The following is a 20,446-nucleotide window of genomic DNA, read 5'->3' as shown; positions in this document are numbered from 1 at the left end:
AAGGTCAGAGGGTGTCCTCCAGTCTAACCCCAAGCTTATTGCATCTTTACCTTTTAGAGTTTCTAACAGTCTTGCATTCATTCAAATCCAACAACCGAATCACTGGGGCGAATTGTACTGTTCCAAATGACCCTGCGTTGCCATGCAGATGTGGAGTTCCCAAATCAGCGGTTTAATTGCATACACAAAATACTCCATGAAGTGCTGTGCTTATTTCATGAGGAAAGCTGGTGGAATAACTACAGCACTCTGAACATGCATTGCATATCCTCTACAGACCTCCCAATGCAGCACTCTGAACATGCATTGCCTATCCTCTACACATCACCTAATACAGCACTCTGAACATGCATTGCATATCCTCTACAGACCTCCCAATGCAGCACTCTGAACATGCATTGCATATCCTCTACACATCACCTAATACAGCACTCTGAACATGCATTGCATATCCTCTACAGACCACCCAATACAGCACTCTGAACATGCATTGCATATCCTCTACACACCACCCAATACAGCACTCTGAACATGCATTGCATATCCTCTACAGACCTCCCAATGCAGCACTCTGAACATGCATTGCATATCCTCTACAGACCTCCCAATGCAGCACTCTGAACATGCATTGCCTATCCTCTACACATCACCTAATACAGCACTCTGAACATGCATTGCCTATCCTCTACACATCACCTAATACAGCACTCTGAACATGCATTGCATATCCTCTACATACCTCCCAATACAGCACTCTGAACATGCATTGCATATCCTCTACACATCACATAATACAGCACTCTGAACATGCATTGCATATCCTCCACAGACCTCCCAATACAGCACTCTGAACATGCATTGCATATCCTCTACAGACCTCCCAATACAGCACTCTGAACATGCATTGCATATCCTCCACAGACCTCCCAATACAGCACTCTGAGCATGCATTGCATATCCTCTACAGACCACCCGGAAATTCACATTAAAACCTGCAGACCTGTGACAGTCATTTTGTACAACCCGCAAAATACAGCTTATATGCAAGATCACTGTTTGGGTAATGGGAAATACAGAAGTACGTCACTATCCACGTATGAATTTATGTACACTCCATTCATCGATGGCTTCTTAATTCAAGTTGAAGTTTATAATTTTAAATTAACTAATGTAGTTATTTTCTTTTTCTTTTATTGATTCGGAATGTCATTTTAACCATTTAGGTCAGATTAATTGTCCACAGTGTTCTTGAGGAATGGGGACACCACGAACAGTAAAAAAGCACACAACTCTGGATACCACAGAATGAAATTCATGTAATTCAACAGTCTTCACATTACAACATACACACTGTTCAGTTTGTGACAAATATTTCTAAGAATTTCAATACATATTTACTGTATAATACATTTTACCAAGAGGCACTTCCAGTAATTCTGGCAAAAAATGAGCTACAGTATAGTGTCTAACTTACAAAAACAGTAAAAATAAATAAGCTTTTTCTAAAAGTTTTTTTTTTTTTTTTTTGTATCTGTACAGAATATATTTTGTACAAAATGGAACATTTACCAGCAAAAAAAAAATAAAACTACAATCTTTCACTTAACAAATACTTCACTTGAATATATATATAATATATATATATATATATTATATATATATATATTATATATATATATATATATTATTGCTACATGTGTTAACAAGACACGTAGTGATACTAGAATAATTATTCAATCTGTGAAGTATTAACTATAAAAATACAAGGCTTTGTTTGTTGTTGTTTTTTTGTCAGCCATCTCTGTTTGTTTCAAGGTTGTTTGGTTATCCTTGTAATGACAAGTTTCTGTTCATGTTAATGGTGTTGAAAAGACATTAAGACAAAGCCAAAAAAATGGTAGGTGGCAAGCTCTACAGTATATATCTTGTCACTTTGGTGGAATCTTGATGCAAATACACATTATGTGCAATACAAATTACACACACACACACACGCACACACACACACACACACATATATATATATATATATATATATATATATATATATATATATATATATATATATATATATATATAACTTGATTTAATCAGTCTCAAATTGTTTTCATTTAAAAATAACACTTTCCATTAAGATTAATGTAAATATCTTATTAATTCTTTAAATTGGGTTGGAGGCTTCACTGTTATTTACCAAATAACATGATGTGGTCAAGCCTAGTTCTACTAGTGGACTTGTTCTGCATGTAATGTTAGTTGATGGAAAAATGGAAAAATAACAGATCAGCCACCAAAAGGTGATATACATATAGTACTTATTTTATTGTACTTCATTTATTTATGTATTTCTTGATTTTTTTTAAAGGAATTGTTGTTGATTGTTTTGTACAGCGCCTTGAGACACCTTAGTGTGAAAGGTGCTATAATAAATTAAAGTATATATATATGTGTGTGTGTGTGTGGGTGTGTGTGTGGGTGTGGTGTGTGGTGTGTGTGTGTGTGTGTGTGTGTGTGTGTGTGTGTGTGTGTGTGTGTGGGTGTGTGCGTGCGTGCGTGTGCGTGTGCGTGTGTGTGTGAAATGCTGCTTTGTTTCCTCTAGAAAGCAAGTTTAATTAGTGCATCTTCATGTCAAATTTCATAGAATGTGTGTGGAGCAGTAGATGAAGGTAACGGTTTGAAAATCAGGAATCATTTTTAAAAAATGTAAAACATGTAAAAGTAATATAACATAAATCATCTCGTGAACAACAGATTCACATCTTAAGCACAGATTTCACTGGAGTCCTGTTGGACATTAAACGTGTGATGATACGGGGTATGTGATCCTGTCAAACCCTGTTTAGATCATATCAGATATTGAGTAATATCACAGTTTTACAATAGTCTCATTTTTGTGATATACAGATTTTACAATGATCAATGAATATGGTTAGCACTGTGATTCTTGTTTTTGTTTCCAATGCTGCAGAGAATGTCAGTGCGGATATTTAAAACCAATTTATCATCTTTTCAATTGAACCATAAGGGCATAATAACATTTATGAACAAGGTGGTCATTTGTTAATTAAATACGTTTTTGTTGGCTCTCTGTTAGTGAACTTTCTTGGCATTCAGATATAAAGCTACAAGCAGAAACGAGTCTTAGCTTGTGTACACAACCTCATGAATTTCATGCATAACTGAATGATTGTCCTACACAAATATGCACATTCTGTACACATACTGTTAAAGTACAACAGCTTCAGGTAACCTAGCACATAGGCTTGATTTTTAACATTCAGCAAGCAGTTACACTAGACATGAGGCAGGGTCAACATGTAAGCTAAGACTGTGGCTTCCTCTTTTATACAGTGCATTCATAACTTCATATCATTGTTAGCTGACATCAAAGACAAAAAAGTCTTTTAAGCTCTGACTACTGAGGTCAACCAATTAAATCCCCCCCCCCCCCCCCAATACAGCTCTGAAGTGATTCTAACAGGAACAGCCTCATTCCCAGCAGCTCCGCTGGCAGTACACACAGTATCTGCGTAATGTTATTCTCTGCACAGTGGCTCTGCACACTTTATGCCACCATGTCTTAACTTTTTTTTTAAGTTACTGGGGTTCATTTAATGATCTAAACTGTGGCAGATATTTGTAACTCTATAATAATTCCTGCTGATTGATTGACCCCTCCAATAAAGATACTGTGGATCAGTACAGGTGAAGGTGCACTGAAGGTCTGTGATAGAGCTGGGTTTTAGTGCGATGGCATAACGATCTGCCATTGTCTGATGATTAAAATAATCCCCACTGTATCAAGAGAGGATCCACAGCAGGTGAGGGCTGTGTTTATCATCCCTTCCCATTCCTCCTCAGCGGGTCTCTGGTAGAGGAAAGGCTGGGTTCCCAGTATCTCTATGGGAGCTCTCAGGGCTTTGCTGTCAAACAAGGCAAGTTCCCATTCTTTGCAATAGACTCGGGCACTGTCCCTAGCAGAACTCTATCATTCTTAGAGTTATGGAGATTGCACGCTACTTTTTTCATTTGCCATCAGTCTGTTTGTAATAAAATCCCTGTTAATTCAACCCACTTGCTGTGGGCTAAGTCCAGTAAATATTTTATAATCATTTTACTGTTACACCGATGGCTCTCAATTTTCATTACTTCACCCACAAAAGCATACACCGCTCATTATCCAGAGACCAGATGATCTGTATGAAGCCAACGGATTCCTATAGAACGGACAGGTGGTTTAACTACAACCAGGAATAACATGGAGCACATTGCCTCATCAAATGTTTAAAATGCTTGGTATTCAATTCAACTGCCTCTACAGCTAATCCTACTGTTTCCAAGGCGAGATGTGTTATTTTATTCAGTCTGGTGGGGTGTCAGGGAATAACAATACAAAGTGAAGGATTTTAAATGACAGTGAATGACTCTGTTCATCTGGGATTCCCTTTTACATTGTAGTTGATACACACTGAGGTCAAGTCCAGACTGCAGCCTAGACTTCATAGTGCTCTATCTGCAACCTGTGGACTGTCAGAGAGTTTTAGTCCAGTGTTACCTCTCAGCCTTTCACAAACCCAACACTGTGCCCAGAGAAAACATCACATCACCCATATCAGCTAAAACACTTAGGTTGAAAGCTGCATTCAACTACAATCTCATAAATATCCGATTGCAATTTATAGCAATTGCAATTTATAACAAAACCAAAAATAAAAAAAATACAAATACAAAATCCTTTAGTAATTTCCAAGGGATCTGGAACATTTTTGGCACGTTTATCTTATTTTTTCCCCTTGTTTAAAGCCTTTTTAACAGTCCCTTTAAAATTAGATACAGGAGCTGTCCTCTTATCCCTTCATTTGTAAAACCTGAGTTTATAGCTGAAATACTGGACATCAAATGTTTGTTTGTTTTATTTCAAAGAAATTGGCTGATATTGCTTTTGCAATGCTACAGAATTAAAAAAATAATTCATTTCATTTTTAAATCCCATACTTTTTTTAATGAATGTTACCAATATGGTAACTCCTTTAATCTGTGCTCCTGTCTCAAATCTCTGAAGAGCTAATTAGAAATAAAATGACTCCCTTTAATTAGGCTTTAAATACTCCCTCCTTTCCCATATTTGTATAATTGTTACTCACACACCGCAGAGGGGGAGGTACACAGAAAGACCCCATTGCGTATCATTGAATTACCGTTGTGTGCTGCACAACCGAATGGAGTCACACCTTAATGGTAGCACAGTGAGAACACCTTTGTAGTCCCTGAATCTGCAGTGAGGCGAATTATCACAGTATTTTAATAGTACCTTCTTTATACCTATATACCCTACATCTGAGCTTGAGGTCCACTGCCAGGCAACAGAACAAGCAATGCAGCCTGTCTCCGGTCCCCTTACAATTCACAGCTGTGTTGACGTTGAGAACCGTTTTTGAATCAGGGATGCTTTCTAGTTACTAGTTTGTTGTAGAATGCACGCTGCAGAACTATGCTACAGTCATTCTGTCATATGGGTGCAGCCCAGTTCAATACTGTCTTCTCTATAATTTACAAGCTTGTTAGTTCAGATTGTTGCCAACTGCTGTTCTCCTGTTGCCTGTGACTGTGTCGAGTCCTGTGTGTGTCCTCAAGCATGAACACCAGTCTCCCAAAATGTCTTTTCTAATGGAAACACTGTGCCTCAGTGTGTAGCTTTGGTAGAACGAGTCAGTAAAAAAACCTTCATAACTCTTGGAATCACTACATATACACAGATTAATGGTGCACAGCTGTAACCTGTTTGGTCTTGTATCTTGAAGAGTCAATATTCAAGGAATTGGGTCACATTAAAATCTAGCCTCTAGCTCAGTGAGTGCTCATTGAGAGCTGGGGACATGTGGCCCAGATTTGAAATCCTTTAGACGCTGGAACCCTGTTAACAAAGTGCCAGAATTACTAGAACTAAAGAATTTCTGAAGAGACCTGGTTATCCATACTTTCCTGACAAATGTTTTTTTTTTTTTTTTTTTTTTTTAATAAAGGTCCTGAACTTTATATTGTTATTTATGAACACGGCTGAAATTGAAAAACAAAAAAATACAAAATGAAATATTTAGAGGCAAAAAAAAAACAACGAAAAAACAACTTTGCTTTTATAGTCTACCGAAGCTAAAGAAACAAAATAAAAATCTTCCTCATGTATTTACAACACAATGCTGTCATTGGTATCAGCAATAACTCCTAGCATGGAAACAAGAACACACGAAGAGGCCGACAGTGCTTGTTCATGTGCACTACAGCACAGTACGAGAAACTAGTTTATATAGATTGCTTTTTGTGAAACAGACAAAAAATACTAAAATGCCAAACAAAATCCACAAAGCATATTGGCAGGGCACATCAGAAATCTTTTCAAATTATTATTTTTTTCACCCCATTCATACGATGGAATAAAAGCTACAAATATCTGTACCTAGAGACTCCAGCGAACTCTACACAAAGTGTTTTGCAAGCACTGCGTTTTATTGTTTGTCAGCCTCCACTACGTGTGAGTTTTATAAAAGAAATGGATGCTGAAGTACACTACATACACACCAGTCTTCAACATCTTTCTCGCGTTTCTCTCTTTTTTTGGAAAGTCCTTTGTGTGACTGGTGTGGAAGCTTCCTCAAACGGAAGGTTAATTCCTTGTCCTTGTTCTGTACCTGACCTTATTTATTACTTTCCAATTTTTACAAAATGTTTTTAAAAAGTAACCCCCCCCTTCCCCATTTCTTTAGGCACATTATCCTGAAACATCTACAGTGTTGTGTCTAAGTGATGTGCTGGTAAAATAACAGGAGTCCGTGCACAGCCAGTCTCTGCAGGTAATCCCTGTATCCTTGTCAGTGTGTGCACGGTTCTTGGGCCTCAGCTGTGGCACTCCCTTTGGATCCTTCTCCCTCCCCTCCCCTCTCCTCCTTGGCCCCCTCTTCCTCCTCCTCTGTGATTGCCAAGATGGGTTCTCTCGTCAGCTCTTCTGCACTTGGCTTCACCTGCTCCTCCTCCTCCCCCCTCTGCTCTTCCTCAATCACCTTCTTCCACATCTCGTGGTTCTCCAGCAGGTGCTGGGTAATCTGGCAGTAGATTTTCCTCCTTTTCTTGCCGCCCCCTTTCCCTGCGGAGAGACGAAGGACGTTAGGACTCACAGTTTAGGCCTAGAAGATATAAACATCTGAACGTTCAACTAGAGAGTCAAGCAGTCAGTACTATGTACCCTTATGAAGAGTTTCCTGTAGTAAAATCATAGCGTAATAAAGCACAGTGAAAGCATAGGTGGTAAACACTGCAGAGAGGTATGGAAAAGCATATTGAAAAAGCATTGTGGGAAAAACTGCAAATATACCGTGCAGATTTACCAGGGTAAACTTTTATAAGGAGAACCAATTGCATGACAATAATAACACTGTAATGGCCCTACGTGATGCCTCGGAGCTGTCGGAAGTGTCTTCCTCTGTCATGTCTTCATCGTCCTCGTTGTCATCACTGTCCCCTGCCCCCACTTCCTCCTCCTCCTCTTCCTCCTCCTCCTCCTCGTCCTGGGCTCCCTCCACCCAGCGCCCAGGCATGAGGCCGGCTGAGTTGTAGGAGCTGCAGAGCGGCCCCACGATGTGGGTGATGAAGGACTCCTGCAGTTTGGCCAGCTGCGGGGCTGAGCGGTCCATGAAGGGGCTGGTGGGAAGGCCCAGGCTTGACTCCTCATCCCCCTGCAATGATCAGAAGAACGGTTATGAACGAGAAGAGGCCATTCCACCCAGCAGTGCTGGTGCTCTTCCCAGTAGCTGGTTCATCTTAAGAAGTTGTCAATTTGGGTCTTACAGTATTCCAACTATTCAACAACATGTCTACAGCTCTGGCCAAAAGTTTTGCATTACCCTATAGAATTAACTAGTTTTGCTTCATAAAGTCGAATGAAATCTGCTGAATAATGTTACATTAACATATTGAATTACATATACTTAAAGAAAAATGACAAAAACTGAAAAATGTGACATTTCGAAATCTAACATGAAATACTGTACTATTATTATGGCTTCTGGTAGACTTTTGCGATATTATTTTGTAGTTTCATAGTAGATTTTAAAATTTTTTTATCATTATTTCTCAATCCTAAAAATCTAGTGTGATGCAAAACTTTTGGCCACAGCTGTAAGTAGCCCATTCCATGGACTCTGACTCTGTCTCCACTACATGTCAAACTATTCCCTCCGGTCCTGGATTCTACGCAATGCTGAAAGCATTGGCTGGGGTTAATTTTGTAAAGTCCTTTTAAGATTTTTGAAGACCTAACTCTTCTCTGACCTAGGCTAATCTTCGCAGCTCAAGTCAAGTAGACAAACATTTCGGCTGGTGTCTTCTTCAGTGTAGCCGTGTTCAATGTGCTGAAGAAACTTGTCCTAACGTTTGTCTTCTTCATTTAAGTTAAGGAATTGAGCTCTGGTCCAGAAGGTTGCTGGTTAGCCTTCAGCTGTTTTTTATAATTTAACAGAGATTGTGTATCGTACATTGTATTTGCATGTGAGCAGTGAGAAGCACGGTTCATTCCTATAACTACTCTAGTTTACTCCCATTAGCTCAGCACACTCTAACTCTCCTCAATTACTCTCGTCAATCTGTTTTGCCGGAACCCGCTCAGAATATTTATTTTCTCAAGAGATTCTTCAGAAACTCTGTCCATTGCATCAAACAAAAGCTATTTTGCAATCCTTAAATATACTTCTATACAATATACTTAATTGTGCAGACGCATACGTCATCATTTTGTAAAGCTGGTGAAAGCATTTGCAAATCCTTGTTACCAACTGTTGTTCAAGCGCACTCTTAAATGCAGAACTTCACTTTAGAAGAGTCCAGCAGAGGATGCTTCCCCTATTGGACAGGCTTAGTTCTATTTTGTTGTTGTTTTTTTCTTTCCCTGGAGAAATCTGCGTAGAAAGCACTTCCCTTGCCCTGTGAATTATCACTGGGCTTCAGTGTTATCAATAGGCTTTTCAATTCAGCCTTTGCAACAAAGAGGCACATTCATAAAACACCACTGGTGGCTCCTTTACTGTGACAATTGCTCTGCAAGGAAGCAATCTGAGGTGTCTGTCTGCCTGCCAGGATCGCAACCACACTGACCTGCTCATAAAACTCACTGACGATCCCCTCGGTCCACTGCAGATGGAGGTCTTTGCACTTCGCAGGGCCGTTGATGTCGGCCAGTTTAATACACATTTGGCACACAAGCAAGCGGTCGTTTTCATTGGACCAGTCAATGCCAGGCCCAATGTCTTCATTTACCTGGAGAGTGGATTTAAACAGCACCTCAGACACACTGACCCTTGTCCAGATATCATGCATCTGTATCTTACATATGTTTTGAATATCACCCTGAATGATCAGTCGCTTATTTGTTTACATGTATCTGTCTAAGAAGGGTACAAACCTGTCCCCGTGCTCACTTTTTATGCTTTACGTTTTACTCCAGTATTTCATTAATTCCCATTTTTTATGTTTATTTCTCTGTTTTGAACATAACTTGAATTTGTATCTTTCAAAAAAAAAAGAGTTAATTAAGGACTGGAGTAAATGCTTTGAAAATACGGCCCAATATCATTATTGCACGGATTTACTTTTGAGGCTAGCTCACATGTTTAAAATAAAATGAAATGTCCTAAAGCTGTGATTATGATTACTTTACAGATATTTACTAAATAAAAAAGTGCTTTTCAATTTAGTTATGTGCAAGCTCTAATCTCATGAAAGCAGAGTGTTTTTCAGTAGTTATCTGCAAGCACTAATCTCATGAAAGCAGAGTGTTTTTCAGTAGTTGTGTGCAAGCTCTAATCTCATGAAAGCAGAGTGTTTTTCAGTAGTTATCTGCAAGCTCTAATCTCATGAAAGCAGAGTGTTTTTCAGTAGTTATGTGCAAACTCTAATCTCATGAAAGCAGAGTGTTTTTCAGTAGTTATGTGCAAACTCTAATCTCATGAAAGCAGAGTGTTTTTCAGTAGTTATGTGCAAGCTCTAATCTCATGAGTGTTTTTCAATTTTGCTATTTCCATTATGCTACTGTTAACCTGTTATATTTAATAGTTTATTTTCATTGCAAGTATAACCATATAGGTGTCTTGTTTTTAATAGTTTGAGTATTAGGTACAACACTTTATACTTCTGACTCTATTAGTAAGCTAACATGTTTTAGTATTACTATTGTATAGCCATTGCTATATAAATAATGTATTTTTCATTACTGCTGACAACTCTGTTAAAATGTGGTCTGGGGTGTTGGGCTTGCAGTATGACTTATTGGACACCAGCACCACCTAGTGGATTTTTCTTTCAGCTGCAACTGAAGAAATTGAAGGTAATATTCCTCTTGCTTAAACTGTCTAAACATAGGAACATTAGAACATATGCAAATGACAGGAAACACCCAACCCATCAGTGATCGTCCAGTTCCTAGAAGCCGGTGGCTCTTAAAAATTCAGCTTGGTCTGAAAGGATCCCAATGACTCTACATTAACAGCGTGGCCTGGTAACCTATCCCATACCGTCACGACTATCTGTGTAAAACAGTGCCTCCTGCCCTAATCCTGTCTCCACCCAACTTCCAGCTGTGTCCTTTAGTCCTGGTTTCTGTGCTGGGTCTAAAGTATTGGCTAGCGCTCATTTTGCCAAGTCCTTTTAAGATTGTAAAGACTTCTCATTTTAGAGACAGAAACACAAGTCCTCAAAGTTCAAATAAGACATTTCCTTATAAAGACTTGCAATCCTAAGTGACACGGCAGTGCGCAGTGTAAAGTCAGGGTTAGGGTTAGTGTTAGCACTACACCTTGCTTATAAAAACTTGCAATCCTAAGTGACACGGCAGAGTTTAAGGTACAGGGTGCATTGACCAATGTATTAGCAGGTTAACTGTTATTCTTGATCTGCCCATGACTACTTACAGGCTTCCAAATGAATTGCTGAGTGTCTATTTGTGGTTTTGTAGTGTTATTGATTTGTCCCTGTCTAAAGTATACAGCTATGACCAAAAGTTTTGAATCACCTAGGATTTAAGGTTTAAGACATAATAATAATAATAATAATAATAATAATAATAATAATAATAATAATAATAATAATAATAATAATAATAATTTAGATCTTTTATTTAACATCATGGTGAGATGATAATTATTAAAGTTTTCTTTTTTTTTTTTTTGAATGGGAGTTCAATCACGTCAACATTGCCAAATAAGTTATTTAATTCAACGTATCTTCTTTTATCATGGTCCGACACACAATACAAGATACACAGAGGCAGTCGTTTGTCAAGCCCAAGGCTGCTTATGCACGCTTACCCTGTGAGCACAGTTAATGATTCTACACTAGGACAACACAGGCAGTCCGAGCAGCTCAAACCCAGTTACCTTGGAATTGAAAGCGGACAGAAAATCAAAGTGTTTCTTGAGATCAGTGGCCAGGATGGCCTCTATGACGAGGAAGCGGAAGCGCTTGAACTCCGCGTGGTCCAGGTTGACAAGGAAGTTGTACTCCGGCCGAGACATGAACAGATTCCAGCCGGACGCAGCGTGGTGGTTCTCCAGCACTGACCGGTCGTTGTACAACACAGCCTGCCCGAAACAGAAAGGTTATTGCAGGGCGTGTGCACAAATTTCAGCCTAATTATCCCCCCCCCCCATTTTCTTTTCCTAATGTCCAGTCACATTCCCTCAACACACAAATTCCTCACGACAGCTCAAGAGAACTAAAGGTCAGTGACCGTCCTCCGATCCCCAGGGGAGCCACTCAGGGTCCCAATGAGCTGCTGTTCCAGTCTAAACTTAGTATTTGCCTGCATTTTCAGAGACACTACCTCTAGTACCTCTTGTGTGGCCCTTGAACACTCTTTCAGGGCTGTAAACCCCACATAGTTAATGCGTCACTCTTGGGCGAGAGAACTGCAAAGTGAAGCTGAGCTCAGGTATCTTTTCATTGTTCTGGTTTAGTAATCTATGTGCGGACTGACTTGTTCTGTAGAGGTTCGGTCCTTTGCTGGCAGTGTGCTGGAAAGTATTTGGACAACCCTGCTAACCAGGGGCCTGTCAAGGGGAGGTCAAAATGGTACTTCTGATGTTTTGAATTTGATCACTAGACGCCCCACTCTGCGAGATTACATGCACAGGGTTGGGTAATACATTTCAGCAGGGCTTGACAGCAAGGGTCTTTCACTGTCTTTGTTTGCTTTGTTATCTGTATGCTCTTCAACTGGCAGCATGTACATTGGTTCTATGTTTGTGCCCAACTATAGCTGATAATATTAGTGCTTACTGTAAGTCAGTGTACACAAGGATACAATCATGGCAAAGATACAATGATAAGTGAACACAGACTGCTCTGAACCCTTATACAAGTTTCCCATAATAAAAGCATAGCAAAGTGTAAAAAAGCTTAGTGAAAGCATGGTAAAGTATAGGGAAGCACTGTAAAGACCAGAGAGGTCTGCTAAAACATGGCACACCATGGTAAGCTATGGTGAACCCATACTGCAAGCATGGGAAAGCTGCACCATGTCTGTGGTCAGCTTGTATAAGGGTAGCGTCTGCTAGGAATTTGAAATCCCTGTTTTTCCTGTTTGAACCCTGCTTACCTGAGGGGCGCTGGTGGCCACCAGAAAGGCGTTGGTTCTTCCTGGGTGATCGTAATCATGCATGGCTGCAGCAACGTACAGCGCCATCAGCTCCAGGGCAGGGATGTTAGCAGACAGGCAGCCGTAATGGTCTTCTGTAGCGTTGTACGTTTTTGATACAACATATCCCATATGACCGTGAGTGATACCACTGTCCGAGTCTGTGTGAAACAAACCGACAACACAAGAAACATGGAGAGAGCCGGTCAGCAATGGAAACACGTGTGCTCGTGAAATCAATCAATGGACAACTAACGAAATGATCGTTATAAAGGATAAGATACACTGGCCAATAAACATAAGAATAAATACATCAATTCAAATGAAAAATAATATTGAAGAGCAAACAGCTTCAGATTGATTGATTTGTTTATTTCTGTCCCTTACCATATTATTTTCGAGTGGTTCCTTTTGCAAACACCCACAAGCTTGTGTCGAGGTGCTTTCACCAAGTTGAGGAGCTGCTCTTCAATTGCCTTCCATTGATAATGTAACGTAGACTTGATCAGCCAAAATGCCTTTTAGAAATAAGTACCGATGCCATCCAGTAACCTACAGCTTTGCACCAGGTTTCCTTTCATTTACTGATTTTTGGCAATAAGCTGCTGTACTAATATAAGATCTAACCCACATTACATATGTGGACGGTAAGTAACTGGAGCAGCTTCTGAACTCAAAGGACCCTAACCCCCAAAAATAATAATAATAATAATAATAATAATAATAATAATAATAATAATAATAATAATAATAATAATAATAATTTGAGTACCATATTGGAAGAAGAACCACTGAGAATGTAAGGGAACAGTAAAACTAAAAACTAAAATATATATACAGTGGCTTGAGAAAGTATTGACCCCCCTTGGCATTTTTCCTATTTTGTTGCCTTACAACCTGGAATTAAAATTGATTTTTTGGGGGTTTGTATCATTTGATTTACACAGCATGCCTACCACTTTGAAGATGCAAAATATTTTTTATTGTGAAACAAACAAGAAATAAGACAAAAAAACAGAAAACTTGAGCGTGCATAAGTATTCACCCCCCCAAAGTCAATACTTTGTAGAGCCACCTTTTGCAGCAATTACAGCTGCAAGTCTCTTGGGGTATGTATCTATAAGCTTGGCACATCTAGCCACTGGGATTTTTGCCCATTCTTCAAGGCAAAACTGCTCCAGCTCCTTCAAGTTGGATGGGTTCCGCTGGTGTACAGCAATCTTTAAGTCATACCACAGATTCGCAATTGGATTGAGGTCTGGGCTTTGACTAGGCCATTCCAAGACATTTAAATGTTTCCCCTTAAACCACTCGAGTGTTGCTTTAGCAGTATGCTTAGGGTCATTGTCCTGCTGGAAGGTGAACCTCCGTCCCAGTCTCAAATCTCTGGAAGACTGAAACAGGTTTCCCTCAAGAATTTCCCTGTATTCAGCGCCATCCATCATTCATTCAATTCTGACCAGTTTCCCAGTCCCTGCCGATGAAAAACATCCCCACAGCATGATGCTGCCACCACCATGCTTCACTGTGGGGATGGTGTTCTCGGGGTGATGAGAGGTGTTGGGTTTGCGCCAGACATAGCGTTTTCCTTGATGGCCAAAAAGCTCAATTTTAGTCTCATCTGACCAGAGTACCTTCTTCCATATGTTTGGGGAGTCTCCCACATGCCTTTTGGCGAACACCAAATGTGTTTGCTTATTTTTTTCTTTAAGCAATGGCTTTTTTTCTGGCCACTCTTCCGTAAAGCCCAGCTCTGTGGAGTGTACGGCTTAAAGTGGTCCTATGGACAGATACTCCAATCTCCGCTGTGGAGCTTTACAGCTCCTTCAGGGTTATCTTTGGTCTCTTTGTTGCCTCTCTGATTAATGCCCTCCTTGCGTGGTCCGTGAGTTTTGGTGGGCGGCCCTCTCTTGCCAGGTTTGTTGTGGTGCCATACTCTTCATATTTTTTAATAATGACTTTAATGGTGCTCCGTGGGATGTTCAAAGTATTGGATTTTTTTTTATAACCCAACCCTGATCTGTACTTCTCCACAACTTTGTCCCTGACCTGTTTGGAGAGCTCCTTGGTCTTCATGGTGCCGCTTGCTTGGTGGTGCCCCTTGCTTAGTGGTGTTGCAGACTCTGGGGCCTTTCAGAACAGGTGTATATATACTGAGATCATGTGACAGATCATGTGACACTTAGATTGCACACAGGTGGACTTTATCTAACTAATTATGTGACTTCTGAAGGTAACTGGTTGCACCAGATCTTATTTAGAGGCTTAATAGCAAAGGGGGTGAATACATATGCACGCACCACTTTTCCGTTATTTATTTTTTAGAATTTTTTGAAACAAGTTATTTTTTTCATTTCACTTCACCAATTTGGACTATTTTGTGTATGTCCATTACATGAAATCCAAATACAAATCCATTTTAATTCCAGGTTGTAAGGCAACAAAATAGGAAAAATTCCAAGGGGGGTCAATACTTTCGCAACCCACTGTAAATCATTTGAAGCTAATCACTCTTTAAAAAACAATACAATAATCAAGAAAACAGGTATCAGTTCCTCTCTTTGTCATTTAAATGGTTTTCTTAGTTTTATTATTTTTAGTTCATCTTTAATATTGTTAACGGAAAGCGTTTTCTCTACCGAAAAAAAACTTTGGGTGACTGATCTTCACAAGTACCCCACAGAGCTCTGGGTGACAGACCTTCACAAACACCCCACAAAGCTCTGGGTGACAGATCTTCACAAAGACCCCACAGAGCTCTGGTGACAGATCTTCACAAACACCCCACAAAGCTCTGGGTGACAGATCTTCACAAGCACCCCACAGAGCTCTGGGTGACAGATCTTCACAAGCACCCCACAGAGCTCTGGGTGACAGATCTTCACAAACACCCCACATGGCTCTGGGTGACAGATCTTCACAAACACCCCACAGAGCTCGGGTGACAGATCTTCACAAGCACCCCACAGAGCTCTGGGTGACAGATCTTCACAAAGACCCCACAGAGCTCTGGGTGACAGATCTTCACAAACACCCCACAGGGCTCTGGGTGACAGATCTTCACAAACACCCCACAGGGCTCTGGGTGACAGATCTTCACAAACACCCCACAGAGCTCTAGATGATCAACAGGCATCATTGACACTGTCCAGGGTGCTGACATTTAACAGTTACTAAATTAGCTGACCTCGGATAATCCTGTATGGGACTCTGCACAGACCTTTCTGTTACAGTCAGCAACTAGAGTGGGTGAATCGCCGCTACCTGAATCGCTGGCGGAGCCGTGGTCATTGAGTGCACTGGGGAGTCCAGGAATCTGCTGGGTTGTGAGGTACCAGACTGCGTGCAGAACATCGGTGGCATGGATTCTGTTGTGATCTGTTCATAGCAAAAAATATATGTAATATATATGTATATGTAAATACATAAATAGATTGATTGGAAAGGATGGCACTACAACATAGCCTCTGAGAATGTAACATGCTGTGGCAGCCTTCTGGTTCCCTGTAGTGGTGAAAGATATAAAAACCTAACCCTAACCCTTTTCTGATACAATTGTGTACTTACATATATCATGCAAAAAGATTTACACATTACATGCATTGTAACTATACACAATAACATTGTAATTATGTGTAAGTAAACATGTAGGCAGATTCAGAGTGATAATAACTCAACATGGGAGCAAAAGAACCCAGAATCCTCAAAATAATCGCAAACACTTTCAAACAGTCTCTCTTTCGTATGGCATTTGAAAAGCAATGGCCCAGGTTTTTAGTTGTATGTTGAGACTGGAAAGCCATTCAATGACATCTGGGCTCGCCAGGTGAATTCCATTTGTACCTCCTGAAGAAGCGTGTTGGGCAGAGATCGGGGATGGGAATGAGGGATCACACTACAGTAACGGAAATGGAAAAAAAGACCATTACTGTTGAAGCGTCTCTGGAAGACAGTGCTGTATAAACAGTAGGGGTTACTCACAAGGTATATCTCTGTATCCATTCTCCAGCGCGTGAAAGTAATTCATGAACTCTCTGACCGGGATCTTAAATGTTTCGAAAAGCCCTGTGTCTTCAAAGAGCTTGTAGGATACCTGCAACACAGAGAGGCAGGGGCTGGTAAGAGAGGCAGCTTCAGGAGCCCCCACTCTATCACACGCTCAGTGCTGTCACAGTGCAGGGGGGTACCTGCTACACAGAGAGGGAGGGGCTGGTAAGAGAGGCAGCTTCGGGAGCCCCCACTCTATCACACGCTCAGTGCTGTCACAGTGCAGGGGGGTACCTGCTACACAGAGAGGCAGGGGCTGGTAAGAGAGGCAGCTTCAGGAGCCCCCACTCTATCACACGCTCAGTGCTGTCACAGTGCAGGGGGGTACCTGCTACACAGAGAGGCAGGGGCTGGTAAGAGAGGCAGCTTCAGGAGCCCCCACTCTATCACACGCTCAGTGCTGTCACAGTGCAGGGGGGTACCTGCTACACAGAGAGGCAGGGGCTGGTAAGAGAGGCAGCTTCAGGAGCCCCCACTCTATCACACGCTCAGTGCTGTCACAGTGCAGGGGGTACCTGCTACACAGAGAGGCAGGGGCTGGTAAGAGAGGCAAGTGTTCAAGGGGTTTCAGGGTCTTATAATCACCATGTTGTAAATCCCCCTGAGCTGTTTTTTTTTTTTAAATCTTTTTAAAGATGTGTAATTACTAGAAGTCCTTCTTTTGCCACACATTTACACACGTTTTTTTAGTTTATTTTTAACCATGTTTTACCAAGCTTTTGGTACTGTTTATTTTTATTTATTCATTTATGTATTTTTTTTTTTTTTTTTTTTTTTTTTTTTTTTGCATTTATCCAAGAAAGTCCGGTTTTAGAGATTAGAATCCCCTTTCAAGGGAGACCTGGTTAAGAAGGTGGCATATAATACAAAATACACACAGTTTACAATGAACACAGCCAACACAAACAAGTTAATCAAATTACAAACACTTTAGGAGCACCGACCAAAACAAAGCCATGTCTCGTCTGCACAGATGGATGCCTTTAAAGTCATCAAGACAGTCATTTTCAGCTCTTCCTGAAGTTTATTCCAAGCCCATAGAACTAGAAAACTGAATGCCTTTTTTCCAAATTCTGTACAAAGTTTAGGAACTGAGAAAACTGAGCACAGTCTGAGATTATAAGTCCTACCAGAGGTAAGTAATAATTTGAGGTTTTGCCAAGGATTGGCTTATAAACAATGACAGTATGTAGCAGTGTTTCAATCTTCACCAAGATAAAGAAGTCAGACCAGCAAAGCTATATAAATCACAATGATGAACAGCATAACCCATGGTATACTGCAGGTGCTTTTATGAGGGCCCTTCAAACACAATATATATCATTTCAGAATTCCAGCAACTACTGGTGTTCTGATGACCAGCTCTGGGTAGGGATTTGGAGCAGATATTTATTGTCCTCCTATTGGCCAGCCAGCAGGTATAGAAAATCCTTTAAAAGGATCACAGTGTAGACATCAAGCGGGTTATAAAGTGTAAACATCAAGCGGGTTTACAGTCAATAGGGTTTCTGCACTTAAACTACTGGCTAGAGGTAACTCTGCCAACTATTTTTAGGGTTTTAAAGACATCTCAATACCCAAACCTGTAAAAACAATAACAACCTTCTTGAATAAAGCATGACTTGAGCTTTTTTGTAACCGCTGATGTGTCACTAGACTCTCAGCAGCAGCCTCGTCTCTGTCCTCTCCAGCCGTGTTGCTCATTGGGCAGTGCAGTGTCACACGCCCCTCACCTCTGTCTCACTAATGCAAAGTGGGCACAGCTCCACTACTCTGTGTGCAGCAAGGCTGAGGACCCACCTGGCTCAGGATGCAGCCACACTTTCCCCCGGTCCTCTCCACCAGGTCGAAGATGGGGAAGTTCCAGTTGTTCAGCTGCTCCATTATGGGGTGGAGGAGTTCCATCAACAAGGGCTCTGCAGCTAAAATGGACTTGGCCTGCAGCAGACAGACAGGGCACATACCATCTCATTAACTCTCACTATGCAGTGCTTCACATCGCAGAGCATGCCAGTGGATGGCTGCTGGTTTGTTGGAATGGTACTCACTTTATGAACCCTTGTACCTCTGGGGTCTTCACTTTGCAAACAGCCTAAGGATCAAATTTACACAACCACTTTGAAACTGCGCTAAATGTTGAGCATTGACTGTACTTTTAAAGTCACAGTGTCATCATGATAACAAAGATGTGGGTATTTTTAGCATGTTTACTTGAATTCACAAACCTACAGGCTGTCAATGGACTCTTTATGCCATGTGATGTTTCCAAACTGAGCCCTATTGTTTTATGGCAGAATAACAGGATCTGGAATACCATTGAAAGCGAATGGTAGAGAGTTTCCACTCCTCATAAAATATATACATGTGTTGCTGTGGGTCTGAGAATGATGGGTGTCTGGTCTGTGATATACCACAGTTAAGATGAGGGTGTCTGGTCTGTGATATACCACGAGTGGCACTAAGATTTGGGTGTCTGGTCTGTTATATACCTCGGGTGGCATTAAGATTTGGGTGTCTGGTCTGTTATATACCTCGGGTGGCATCAAGGGGTGCAAGATGAGGGTGTCTGGTCTGTATGATCTGCAGACAGACCCTTCCCTGGACTCTTTGGAACATTCGGGTTGGTCCTCGTTCTGGGCGATGTCGCTGCTGTCGCTGTTGTTGGTTTCGTGGGTGCTGTCGTAGTCTGACGTCGCTTGAGCAGGGTCCTCTGTCCATTGCAAAACAAGAATGGACTTACTACAGGATGATGATCAGCACATGAAGAGGACTGCATGTTTTACAGTGCTGCTTCAGAAAACCCAGAAGGAAAAAGAATGACCATCATAGAGGGTGATCTGCAATACTATAACCGGCAGAATAAAGATGCTGAAACATTAGATAGCTTAAAGATCTATCTGAAATTTTACCATCTTGGGCTAAATTCTCAAAGCTATTTACTCTAATTCATCATTTGAACAATTTTGTTTTCAAACAACTAAGGGGTAGATTTACTAAGATGGGCCAGTTGCAGCACAAATATAACACAATTTGCATTTTTGTTGCGACAATTCGCAAAGTATACATTTTGTTGTATGTACTAAGAGAAAATATGTTCATGAAGAGAGAGGCAATATACTAATTAAAATACCTGTTGCGTCATCTTAGCAAGATCTCTAGCATTGGAAGAGTCATGCGACATTTTTTTAGAGTAAATAATAAAAAAAGTAAGTTTATTCCCATTTGAATCTTTCGTGGGGCTCCCACCTTCACCCCCCCAAATATAAAATGTGTTTCTATCAAAAAGCTTTTCATAATCACACAGTAGCCCCTTTGTCTGACATAAGGAGGTGTTGGGTTTTAAAAAATACAATAAATCACATGCATACATCTATAGTGCTTAATGTATTTTGAATGTATAAATCATTGCGCTGAAATAACATTAATGTTTTTTGGGTAGGCTACACATTACATTATGCAAAAATATAAACAGGTAAAGTGGGCCAGTGCAGTATATAGTACAGTAGTACAGCTACCACAGTCTCCTGAAAGGACCCAGAGGCAAGATAATGCAGGGTGGACAGCAGTTTGACAACTGCAGAGACAGCATGGTTTCTCTGGGGGGGACAGGCTCCAAGACATCTTTTAAACCAGACAGCAGCTCAAGAATTATGTGAATGCCAAAGCTGTACTTGTGCTTAATTTGGTCTTCATTTACATCGAAGAGGGGAATGCAGGTACGAA

General features: G+C 40.7%; 1 protein-coding gene and 1 long non-coding RNA gene across 2 annotated transcripts in view; one reads left to right on the top strand and one right to left on the bottom strand.

Moving 5' to 3' along the window:
- Positions 1-20,446, top strand: part of LOC121318000 — a 110,408-nt gene that overhangs the window by 11,456 nt on the left and 78,506 nt on the right. The gene's annotated exons all lie outside the window — the stretch shown is intronic.
- LOC121317997 (cGMP-inhibited 3',5'-cyclic phosphodiesterase A-like) overlaps positions 3,441-20,446 on the bottom strand; it is a 136,683-nt gene continuing 119,677 nt past the window's right edge. Inside the window, exons 8-16 of the mRNA XM_041254146.1 lie at positions 19,255-19,433; positions 18,524-18,661; positions 16,658-16,769; positions 15,941-16,054; positions 12,638-12,837; positions 11,418-11,621; positions 9,142-9,303; positions 7,442-7,727; positions 3,441-7,138 (exon numbers count right to left, since the gene is read on the bottom strand). Coding sequence (XP_041110080.1) covers positions 6,867-7,138; positions 7,442-7,727; positions 9,142-9,303; positions 11,418-11,621; positions 12,638-12,837; positions 15,941-16,054; positions 16,658-16,769; positions 18,524-18,661; positions 19,255-19,433 — 1,667 coding nt within the window. The 3' untranslated portion in view covers positions 3,441-6,866. The remainder of the gene's footprint in view (positions 7,139-7,441; positions 7,728-9,141; positions 9,304-11,417; positions 11,622-12,637; positions 12,838-15,940; positions 16,055-16,657; positions 16,770-18,523; positions 18,662-19,254; positions 19,434-20,446) is intronic.

The sequence above is a fragment of the Polyodon spathula genome, chromosome 7 (assembly GCF_017654505.1).
Source record: "Polyodon spathula isolate WHYD16114869_AA chromosome 7, ASM1765450v1, whole genome shotgun sequence".
Lineage (NCBI taxonomy): Eukaryota > Metazoa > Chordata > Actinopteri > Acipenseriformes > Polyodontidae > Polyodon > Polyodon spathula.
The sequence above is the reverse complement of the archived record's forward strand: the minus strand, read 5'-3'. Positions and strand labels throughout refer to the sequence as shown.